This window comes from Vitis vinifera, chromosome 4, assembly GCF_030704535.1.
Source record: "Vitis vinifera cultivar Pinot Noir 40024 chromosome 4, ASM3070453v1".
NCBI classification, from domain to species: Eukaryota; Viridiplantae; Streptophyta; class Magnoliopsida; order Vitales; family Vitaceae; genus Vitis; species Vitis vinifera.
In genome coordinates, this window is record NC_081808.1 from 21,324,929 (window position 1) to 21,337,325 (window position 12,397).

General features: G+C 41.2%; 1 protein-coding gene across 1 annotated transcript in view; it reads left to right on the top strand.

Moving 5' to 3' along the window:
- LOC100255847 (transcription-associated protein 1) overlaps nucleotides 1–12,397 on the top strand; it is a 55,089-nt gene that overhangs the window by 8,044 nt on the left and 34,648 nt on the right. The window contains exons 3-5 of the mRNA XM_003631847.4: nucleotides 486–611; nucleotides 704–789; nucleotides 9,041–9,149. Coding sequence (XP_003631895.1) covers nucleotides 486–611; nucleotides 704–789; nucleotides 9,041–9,149 — 321 coding nt within the window. The remainder of the gene's footprint in view (nucleotides 1–485; nucleotides 612–703; nucleotides 790–9,040; nucleotides 9,150–12,397) is intronic.

Sequence of the window (12,397 nt, forward strand, 5' to 3'; positions counted from 1 at the left end):
CAAGCAATCCCTTTGTGTTTGTTTTGGATGGTGTGGAAAGACCAGGAACAATATTGCTTTTTGTAATGAGGTTTTTTCTATTCAAAAGCTGAGAAGGGTGTTTGTTTGTTTTCTGTGATTCGAGGCTAAGTTGTTTGTCAATGAGTGCCCACTGACTTTAGTTGGATTTTTTGAATGGCTGGGTACTGGTTGAGTATGTTAAAGTTCTTTCTGTGCTCTTGTGGTTGAGCCTTGGTGGTGAAGGGAGGTTTGTTATCTTGTTTACTCGGCCGTCTTCTGGTGGCTCTTTTCTTTAATCTAATATAATAATTTATTTATCAAAAAAACAAAAAAAATCTACTCATGAAAGAAATCTACTGAAACTAAAAACAGGGGATCGATATGGTTAAACTTCTTTTAACTTAGTTTTATGGATTTGGCCTTTTCTTTTATTTTCTTATGCATTTGCCTTTAATGCATACTAATTTCTCTCTCAATTGCTGCAGACAGTATCCTTTTTAACTTACCTGTTGAAGAGTTTTGCTGATTATATCAGGCCGCATGAAGAAAGCATATGCAAAAGCATTGTGAACCTGCTTGTTACATGTTCTGACTCTGTTTCCATTCGGAAGGTAGGTAATTCATGATTTTGTTTTGTATTCTTTCTTGACCTTATTTCATTTGTACTGTTAAGACTTGATATTTCTAAACATGCTCAATGCAGGAATTGTTAGTAGCATTGAAACATGTTCTTGGGACAGATTTCAAAAGGGGTTTATTTCCTTTGATTGACACACTCTTGGAGGAGAGGTAATGTTTTCATCTATGAAGATTAGATAACCGCATTTGTTTTTTTGATAGATGAAGATTGGATAACTACATTATTTGAAGTTAGCCTTTTGATGGATTCTTTCTGATGATGATAGACTTGGACTTCCACTATACTGTTTGGGTTGATGTAAAGGTTACCTTTGAATTGTTAGGCACACTTTTTATTGTATCTTTGTTTGTCTATCAAAAACATGTTTAGATCTTTCATTTGATTGTGAACCTGGCATTGTTTAGCATAGCAGCATACCTTAAAATCAAAGTTAACTATGAATTATAAGTGGGTTTCATTGAGCATCATTGGTTTCATTTGCCACATTTTCCATTCTTTGGTAGCCTTGGCTCTTACCTTCTCTCAGTAACATAATACTTTGACCATGAAATTGTTACTTCTATGTTGTTTTTTCCCCCTGTTAGAGACCACTTTTTCTACAAGTTTAAGCTTGTAGGATTTTGGGCTCACAATGTATATCATGCACTCCAACAGCCTCCCTCACCTGCAACGTACCTGCATGTGGAGAGACACATTGGCACACACAGGTCCATAGATAAACAAACCACAAATAGCCTCCTTTGGGCTTAATAAAGTGGAGAAATAAACATGTGGTGAGGTTCAAACACATGATCTCCCACCAAACGAGGCTTTGATATGCGTTGGACAACCAATTTTTCTAAAAATGTAAGCTTGTAGGATTTGGGCTCACAATATATATCATGCACTCCACCAGTTCCATTATGCTACTTTGTGTCAGATTATAGGAAGTGCACATGAAGGATTATGCTTCTCTGTTCATTTTTTTTTTTGATAAGCAAACGATATATATAAAAAGGCAAATAGCCTCAAGGCATACAGGAAGTATACAAGGCTACCAACCCCTCAAACAAAAAACAACACAACCCAAACCCTATTTGGAGGCTAACCACTCCAAGAAACCTATTAGGGATTTCGACTCCATATCAATGTACACTTTAGCCCATCCCCAAATAATGTATACAAGCGAAGTTTTTAATTTCTGATAAGCCAACACACCCCCCTTAAAAGCTAGCTTGTTCCTCTCCTTCCATATAGTCCAGAAAATGAATAACGGGATGGACTTCCACACTTTTTTCCTTTTTCTCCCCACAAAAGAGCCTTTCCAACTACTAAGAACCTCCTTTACAGAGTTTGGAAAGACCCACTGTACACCACACAACGCAAGAATGATGTTCCACAACCCTTTTGCCATTGTACAATGTATTAATATATGATTGATCGTTTCCTCTTCGCACCCACACAAAAAACACCGATTAGGTAAATGCCACCCTCTTCTCTGCAGCCTATCCAAAGTGAGGACCTTCCCCCAAGTAGCTTCCCAAGCAAAAAAGGCAATTTTGGTTGGGACTTTGTCCACCCAAACATTGCTATGAGGAAAATCCAGCCCTTGAGAGTTTACCAAAACATTATACGCTTTCTTGACTTTAAACAGCACGTCCTCACCTTTCTTCCAAAAAACCGAATCGTCTTCCAAATTTACACTATAATCCCTCAACTCAACTAAGAGATTGCCCACCAAGCCCAACTCCCAATCATTCAAATCCCTTAACAGCCTTAAGTTCCACCCTCCTTGACCCACATTCTGATCCCAACACTCCTCCACTGTGACATTCCTATGGACAACCATGGAGAAAAGGTTCGGGAAGCCTTGGGACAGCACATTGTTACCGCACCAAAGGTCAGTCCAAAACCTTATTCTGTTGCCTTTTCCCACCTTGAACCCCATATTTTCCCAACACCAAGTGGACTCCTTCAGAATCTCCTTCCAAACTCCAACTCCAAACGCCCCATTTGCCTTCCTTGTCCTCCACCCAAGCTCCTCTTTCCCATACTTAGCCTCAAGCACTTTTTTCCAAAGCTCCTCCTTAGCACGCGCAAATCTCCAAATCCATTTGCCTAGGAGAGCTTTGTTCAAGAGAGTAATTTTCCTTAAACCCAGCCCTCCCTTTTCTTTATCCGCGCACACCACCTCCCATCTGACAAGGTGAACCTTGTTCCCCCCATTGGCTCCACCCCACAAAAAGTCTCTTTGAAGCTTTTCAATCCTTCTTGCCACTGACTTAGGCATACGGAAAACCGACATTTGATACAAGGGGATGCTGGACAGCGTACTCTTTATAAGAGTAATTCTCCCTCCTTTGGATAAAAATTAACGTTACCAAAGGGCAAGCCTTCTCCTCATTCTCTCCTCCACCCCATCCCAAACGGAAGAGGCCCTATTTGGCGCCCCAAGGGGCAGCCCCAAATAAATAGTAGGCAGCTGCCCCACCCTGCACCCAATTTCAGCCGCCATTTCCAGCACCCCTTCCACCTCCCCTATCGGAATTACCATACTTTTGTCCAAGTTAATCTTTAAACCTGAAGCTGCTTCAAACCAAAAAAGGATCCAGCCCAAATGCAATAAAGCCTCTTTCTTAGCTTCGCAAAAAACAATTGTGTCGTTCGCAAACAGAAGATGAGTCATATTAACAGCCTGCTCTCTTCCTCTCCACATCCTGCAGCCATGGATGAATCCCCCTTCAACGGCCCTTGTGATGAGCACACTTAGGACTTCCATACCCATGATAAATAAGTAGGGGGAAAGGGGGTCCCCTTGCCTTAACCCTTTTGAGCTTGAGAAAAACCCAGCTGGGACCCCGTTCACCAGCACTGAATATTTGACAGTGGAGATACAATTCCACATCCATCCTATCCATTTTGACCCAAAACCCATCTTTTGCACGACCTTTAGCAAGAATTGCCAATTGATGCTATCATACGCCTTCTCGATGTCCAATTTACAAACTATACCTTTCTCTCCCCTTTTTTGCCAAGAATCTATTACCTCATTTGCGATTAGGGAACCATCAAGAATCTGTCTCCCTTTGATGAAAGCATTCTGATCAGGAGATATGACCTTTCCTATAACTTTTTTAAGCCTATTGGCTAGCACCTTAACCAATAATTTATAAAGACCCCCAAGCAAGCTGATTGACCTGTAATCGCCTAAGTCCTCCACCCCCCCTTTCTTCGGAATCAGCACCAAAAAGGTATGATTCAGGCTCTTAATGAAAGAGTTCTGATCATGGAACTCCTTGAATAAACCCAAAATGTCCTCCTTGACAATCTCCCAACTACTTTGCCAAAAGGCTACTGTGAATCTGTCCGGGCCCGGGGCTTTGTCCCCATTCATCCCCATTAATGCTGCGTAGATTTCAGTCTCAGAAAAAGGAACCTCAATGCCATCCGCTTCTGAGGGACTGATCTGTTTCAATAAGAGACCCCCTATATCCGCCTTCCAGCCCGGATTTTCCGAAAGGAGCTGCTGATACGCATTTGCTATTCTTTCCCTCATATCTTGTTCCTCTGTGAACCTCACCCCATTTATCTTAATTTTAGCCATGGCATTGACTCTCCTATGGGCATTGGCCATGCGGTGAAAAAACCCCGTGTTCCTATCCCCTTCCCTTAACCATAGTTCCCTAGAAAGTTGTCTCCAATGCACTTCTTCCATCGACACCCACTTTGCATAACTCTCCTTAGCTTCCTTTTTTTGACCTAACTCCTCTGTTAAGTTCCTCTCTTCTTCCACTGAATCCCACCGCTCCACTTGCTGAAGGGCTTCAGCTTTGTTTTTCTCCAATCTTCCAAAAACCTCCTTATTCCATGTTTTTAAACTTTGTTTCAACCCCTTCAGCTTAGTCGCTAATCTGTAACTCGGCCTGCCTCTAACCACTATCCCTTGCCACCACCCCTCTATCAGCTCTTTGAACCCTTCAGCTTTGAGCCACATATTTTCAAATTTGAAAGGGGACGGGCCTCTCCTTATCCCTCCACCCTCTAACAGAATCGGGAAATGATCCGATGTTGGACGAGGCAGTCTTCTTTGAAGAACCCTACTGTATTGGTCTAGCCAACTAGGAGTCGCTAGAAATCTGTCCAACCTGGCCCGCGATTGATTATTGAGCCCCCCACTCCAAGTGAAGGAACCCCCTTGCAATGGAATATCAACTAGCCCTAATTCGTCTATGATCTGGGCAAACCTCCTCATAGCTGAAGTAATTCTCCCAGTTCTATTTCTTTCAGCTTGGTACAATGTTGTGTTGAAATCTCCTCCTAAACACCACGACTCCTCCCACAATCCTCTGATTGCCCCAAGTTCCTCCCATAAGCACTCCCTATCTTCTCTGGAGAAAGGCCCATAAACCCCCGTAAAGACCCAGATTGCATCATCACCCTCATTCCTGAATCTACAGGAAATGGAAAACTGGCCCTCTTCCACCCCCAACATCTCCAAAGACCTTTTATCCCAACAAATCATGACACCTCCTGCTGTCCCCTTAGCATTCAAAACCTTCCAATCAAGAAATCTCCCCGGCCCTAAACTCCTCGCCATCTCTTCAGACATCACTTGCACCTTCGTCTCTTGAATACAGAACAAGTCCACCTTTTGATTCCTGATAACTGACTTAATAATTTTCCTCTTGGACCTATCATTCACACCCCTCACATTCCAACTCAAATTTCTTAAATTCATTAGACACTTACTTTCTGGTTCCCTCTACCCTGCATAGGGCCTTTCTTCTTAGATTCCCCCTCATAGTTAACAGAGCACTCCAGTCTCTTAAGCTCCCTTTCAAACCTTGAGACCTCCAACAGGCCTTTACCTACAATCTTTTCCTTTCTTTTTCTGATTTTGCCCAAGAAGCTCAGTATTTCCTTCTCCAAGCCTTCCGTAGAAAAACCTAAGAAATGACTGAATTTAATCAGGCTACTCTCCTCCTAATTCAGCTGATCTTCCTTACTACCCTCTTGGAACTCCGTCTGGTCTACATTCCACCCCAAGCTTCTTCCCAGAGGATCGACACTATTAATCTCAACCAAGTCCCAACAGCCATCCCTTCTCTTTATTTGTTCTTCTGCATTTGGTTTTCGTGACCCACTTCCAATCAATACCCCCTCCCTTCGCACCCCAGAATGGTCGTAACCCTCCCTCTCCGGAGACCGACCAAAACAAAAGAAATTAGAGGAAGAAGCCCCTTGTGCCCTGAGACCCCCCAAATTGACATCTAAGCCATACCTTGCAGCTTCTTCCTCCAGCATCCTTTCTGCTCCCTGATATGTTATGGCCGTCTGCTGTCTTCTCCCCATTTCTTCTTCTCTGCATCTGATGAACTCATTCTCCATAATGGCATCTTTATTATTACCGTTGAGGCCGGAGGAGTAAGTTTTTAAAAGGGGCCCATTGTCCAATAAATGGGCCTGTGTTAAGGTGGCTTTCCCCTTCTGAAGGTGGCCCAGTCCAATGTCTGCAGCCCGCCCCAAGCTTCTAATTTGCCGCGGCCCGATCTGATCCCCCTTTGGAGTTTCATATCCTGACTTTAATGAAGGCCCAAAAGCCCAATCCATCATCCGGCCTGAACCCGCGGACCCAGCAAGCGAATTGGGCCCCCGCAGCAGGCCCATTTGCGACAGAGAGTCCATTGCTGCTGAGCCCTCATCCTGCGTCAGGCGACCCGTCCCGTCCTCTGACTGGCGCTGCGCCTTGAACCCCGCGCCCACCATCTCCTCCACTCTCGACCCAGCGCGTGGAGCTTTATCACCCCTAACCTCCCCTCTTGGACGATTGCTCAGACCACGCTTCCATCCCTCGTCCTGCCTTAACACCGGCACCGCCTCCCACCATAGGGATAGGGAGTAAGACATCTCTTCAACCCCTATCACCAGTGACCCAGGGATGTTCACGTCGTCTGATCTGATCAGAATCCTTGTCCACTGTAAATCCTCCATGCTCTCCGTCTTTGGGTCAACATCTAAGAACCCGCCGCAAGCGTCTCCTACCCTTCTCAACACCGATGGGACCCATAGCGAAACTGGTAGCCCCAATATCCTCACCCACACTTCCCTTCTTACCTCTCCCTCTTCCATACACCCCGATCTTGGATTCCACCGCTCTAAACCCACTTGAACACCTCCCACCACCTTATTATCAGAAAGGTGAACCCTTCTTGCTTCTTCCACGAACTCAAATTCCAGTAGAGCTCGTCCTTTACCCATGCTTGCGATCCCCATTTTGCCTTTCAATCCCCATGCCTTTGCCATTTTCCAACCCAAGTTTTCCAAGTCTTCCCCTTTTTCGTTGCTAGGGTTCCAGCTTCCAATCAAGCAATGCTCCAGCCTGCTAAAGTTTCTGCTTAACTCCTCCCGTCCCACCTCCACTCGAATGATATTGGATTCCTTGTCCCCCCAACCCTTCACCGTGTCCGCAAACGACCTTCCCTTCACCATTTCCGGACGCGGCCTTCCCACAGCCCTCACTTCTTCCTGTTGTACCTTTTTGCCAACAGTGATATCCATCTGGCGCAACGCTTCCACCATCGCCGTCCAACCCCCCTTATTCCCTTTGCCCTTCGGGATACAAATACTGTATCTCTTCGACTCCACATCGACAACCCCTAACCGCAGGAAGCAGCCCGCCCTGTTAGATACACGCACCAGGGAGAGGCTTCGCCCCTTCTCCTTCCATCTCTTCTCCCAGCTTCCAACCCTCATATCCTCGATGCACTGTTGAAGGCCTTCCATGAAAAGCCCTACGCTGTTCAAGCCCATTCGCACCCAAGACGATACCCCTTTCTTACTTTCCGTTATGGTTAGGGTTGTTCCTCCCCTTTCCACCATTTCCAACTCAAACGTCTTAGATTCCACCCCGAAGCTGCTTGTCTTCCTTTTCCTCCTGTTCTCCGCGCGTCGCACATTCCCATCGCTGTCGATCTCTCTCGCTCTCTCGCTCTTAGTCTCTCTCGTTCTCTCTCTCTCTCGCTCTCAGACATCTCTCTACGAACTTCATCACCCATGCTTCTCTGTTCATTGTGATTCACTTGGAGAGAGTGTGATGGGAAATGTTTTAGGATTTGAAGCGATTGGAGGTGATGCTAAAATCTAATTTTGTATATTCATTGTACCCTTAGTACTGTGTACGCTTGTTCCAGATTGTATGTTCAGCTCCTGCTTTGATTTCTTTGGTTTTTTAGGTAGGGATTAAGGAAAAGGGCATAGCTGTAGCCTTAGGTGCTTTTTGTATACTTCCCCTTTTTGTTAGGTGCTATTTTATACATTTTTTTACTGAAAAGAAAACTATTAAGTAGGTTTACATTCACTTTGCTTTCGCTTTTCCATATTTTCTCATTGTTGATTTCTATTATTTCCTCCTTAATTGTCTATCTTCTCCCCTTTCCTTGTATCATATTAAATAATTACGTGTACCCTTTCCTTTTTTCATGTCTTCTATTGTTTGTCGCATTTGTTTTCCTTTGGATGATCACCCATGCTCTGTTGTTGAGTAGTCAATCTCAAGAGTGACCAATCTCTCCATGAAGGGAGATGCTTGATTTAATTAATCAAGTGGTGTGTTTATCAATTTGAAGGTTTTAAAGCAATGAGAGGCAGGTGCATTATAGTCTCACTCTATCATATTATGGTCAAGATAGAAGAAGTTTCAATGGATATTTGATGAGATCATGATGGCTGAGGCTGTAGTTTTTCCATATTACATGAAATATGATTTTCATTTTTGTTATTTTGCATGAAAATGCTTAGAAAACTAAGAATTGGTTGATAGTGTCTCCTTCGGCAAACATACACTCATTGGGTGTGTTATATTAAGACATCCAATTTTTTATGGATCTGTTTGGTTGGTGAGACAAGTTTAGAAAAGGAAAAAACGGATTAAGACTTTTTGCATCTTTGTTTTAATGATCTGGAACCAAAAAAGAAAAACCTCAATTAAACTGAGACTGATATAAACTCTTTTGCTTAGTTGGGGTGAATTTTTTTCTTTTACACTCATTATTTGTGTTTGCACATGATTTCTTCTTTCAGGCAACATACTTGTGCAGTTTCCATTTTTTTTTTCCTGATAGGAAATCCTGGGCCTCTATCACTTGACCCTGGCCTCAAGGGCTACTTGTACAATTTCCATTGAGCTACCATTTAATTCAGAGACATTGAAAGCCCAGTCAGCACTGCTGTGTTTCTAAATCTTTGTGCTTTAGTTGAAGTTTTTTAAGGACTGTAATCTTGGGTTCCTGACAAGTCTTTTATGTAATTCTGGTTTTTTTTTTTTTTTTGTTTTGTTTTTGTTTTGATACAAATAGGAGTCTATTTTTTGCTCATTCTTGCATTAAGCATTTTCTGGTCAATGCCTTTTTCTTTTTGAAATAGGGTTCTGGTGGGAACAGGCCGGGCATGCTTTGAGACATTAAGACCATTGGCTTATAGTCTACTGGCAGAGATTGTTCATCATGTTCGAGGGGACCTTTCATTATCACAGGTGTTGCTTTTTCTGGGAATTTTTAAGCAACATTATTCTGTTTTTGTTATTCTATTTCCCTTTGACTTGTGATATTAGGCATTGGTTGTAACTTAGATGCTGCAGGTGTTTATGTGTTTACTTGTTCTTTCTGTTTGTCATGCTTTGAGGTTATTTTATCACATGTTATGGGCTTCTTTTGATTTAATATGAAGTATTTATTTGCTGTTCGATGTGCCTAATGTTGTCAAAAGCAAGAGGGAATGTTAAGGCAATAGAACTCCTTTTAGCCCAAGACGAAAGGCGAAAAACAAGGCAATAAAGCATATACATATATTTACCTATTTGCTACTTGACCACTATAAGCATCATCTTCAACAATCAATACTATTAATTTTTCATCCCTCATGGTGTCTTATAAAATTAGCAAAATAGTAATAATTATTCTAAGTGTTAAATGTTATACCTCACATCATAAGAAATATCATATTGTTTAGAGAAATTCATCTAATCAAAATGTATATTTCTAATTTTCCTAACATCTAAAAATTAGAATAAAAAACAAAGTAAGAGAATGAACATCCTAGAGAAGCTTTAGGTATCATCATCATAGTCATCATTGAAATTAAAATTATCATCACTTCTATCAAGCCAAGATTCATAGTCCTCCATCTCATTGTCGCTATTATTGATAATATAATATTTCATCCAAGTATCTTTAATCTTAAGTGATGGTCTAAGGCAACCGCCTCCATGCCTCAAGCCTTATCCCAAGGTGACTCCTAGGCGTTCTCTTTGAAGCTGCCTTGCTTCGGTCTTCAAGAGGCAACTTTTATCTGCCCCAACTCGCCTGGTGGCCTAGGCAACCTTCGCCATCACCTTTGATAGCACTGAATGTGCTGTTGTTGGTATTGGTTATCTTGCATTTTTGGAATTCAAATACATGTTATTTTATGATACAACATTGAAATATATAATTGCATAGGATAGGAACAGATTGGTATTTTGATATGAAACCATTGGTCATCATGGTGTATCTATCTCTCTTTAGCTTATTTTTTTACTCTTTGTATGTTAATCATAAAGTAGAAAATCTGTGTAATGCTCGTTGTTACTGAGGAGGTGGACTTTCTTGAACAGTTAAGAGGAAGAAAGTCCGTGCTTATAAATAACTACGTAACATATGGATTTTAATGCTGGATTGCAGTGTGATATAAACCAGAACCAGGAACAATTTATGCAGCCCGGAAAAAGTTCTGATGGTCACAAGTCAATAATGGATTCATATAAACCCTTACTATCACCAAACATTTACAAAAATATGATTTTGGAAATGGTTTCTGCAATTCCCAGTAAAAATGGCTGGGTATCAACATAAATTCAGCCAAAAAATTAATGTCTACAGAAAAAATGGTGGAGAAAAGGAAAATAGTACCTTTTTATTCTCCAATCTGACGTTATCTAACCTATCACAGCATATAGGTATGGATGCATACTCCATCTCCAACTTTCTGGAACTGGAAGCTATTTTACCCATAAGTAACTTAAACCTGTTTTTTACTTGGACCTCAACATATTTGTAAACATTTTAGTCCCAGCCGATTACACTGATTTAAAAGACATCCTAACAAAAGATCATAAACTTTAACTTTGGAGAGTAGTGGATGGCAATGATGAGTGGCAAATTCTCTGTAAAGTCTCTCTACAAAGCCTTAGAGCCAAACTGTTCAGTTTATTTCCTAATGAAGATCATTTGGAATTCCTGTGTGCAGCCAAAAGTAAGCTTCTTTGCTTGGGAGGCCTCATGGGGAAAAACTTTAACTTTGGACCAAATCCAGAAGAGGGGTTGGGCTTTAGCAAATAGGTGTTATCTTTGTCAAACGAATGAGGAATCCATAGATCACTTACTTCTCCATTGTGTAATGACAAGGGCTTTGTGGGAGATTTTTTTACTCTTTTTGGAGTTTTGTGGGTGTTTCTTTCTTTGGTTAGGGAAACATTTTTGAGTTGGAATGGGTCTTTTGTGGGTAAAAAGAGCAAGAAAGTTTGGAGAGCAGGTCCTTTATGCATTTTTTTGACAGTTTGGAAGGCAAGAAATAGAATTGCTTTGAAGATGACGTGCTGTCCATTCCAAGGCTAGAAGGTTCTTTTGTATACTTATTATGGTTGGAGACTAAGATGTTTATAAAAGATGGTCCTTCGACGTTAATTGATTTTGTTGATTGGGTGGGCTCCCTTTGAGGGAGCGGTTGTCTCTTACATATCTTTTTGGATAGTTTTTTTGTTTCAGCTGTAAGGGGGTGAGTGTATCTTTTTTGTATATCATGGGCTGCTATTTTAGTGCCTCTTTTTAATACAAATACTCTTCTTATAAAAAAAGAAAAAAGAACAGAAAAAAAGATCATAAACTGCTCCAAATCGACACTTGGCAAAATTCCTAAAGTATGCCTAACACAGCAAGCTCTGTTGAGCTAAATTAAGAAAATTTATAAAACTACCTCCCTTAGTGGTCTTGAGTGACTTTTTGGATTAATGTTGCAACCATCTTTAGTTGTGCAGTTAGTTTTGCTTTCCAGAGCAGTATAGACCTACGTTTCTGCTTTCGATTTTATTTTGTATTGTTGTTTGCGCAATATGGGAAAGATTTGTCATCCTTCTTTATACTTGTTAATTTAATGGTAACAAAATATGTGTTTCTGATCAAGAGAAAAAGGCTATAAAACTGAAATATACTAAAGCTTAAGTCAATCAGCCTAAAGTATTCCTTCAGGGGCCTGATTTTCTGTCTTTTGAGACTACAAACTTGCTGCCTATCATGATTGCATCAATAACCCTTAAATTAAAATTTCAATAATGCTGAGTTGCACATGGCTATGCTAATACTGGAGCTTTTTGCTGGGTGTTACTTTGGCATTGTTGCTGGTCTTTTGTTGTCAACTTTACTTTTCCTGCTTTTATATTTTACATTTTTTTTTAAAACTTTTTTTCATTACTTGTTTGAGGTCCTTGTCAACATTTGAACTGATCCTTTCTGGTTGACTGGTCTCTGTATGCTTCCTGTCTACTAGGATTTGCCCTCTACTGGCCTTTTAATGTATACTCTTCTCTAGTTCTCTTCAGAAAAGGGAGGAAAAATCATTTGGACTGATCCTTTGCTGTTATTTTTGTTCTTTACCTGTTGCTGCTAACGGATACTTGTCTATGGTGTTGCTATCATGTATCATTATTGGATTAATTTCTTGCCTACTGACACATTCATATAATTGTGA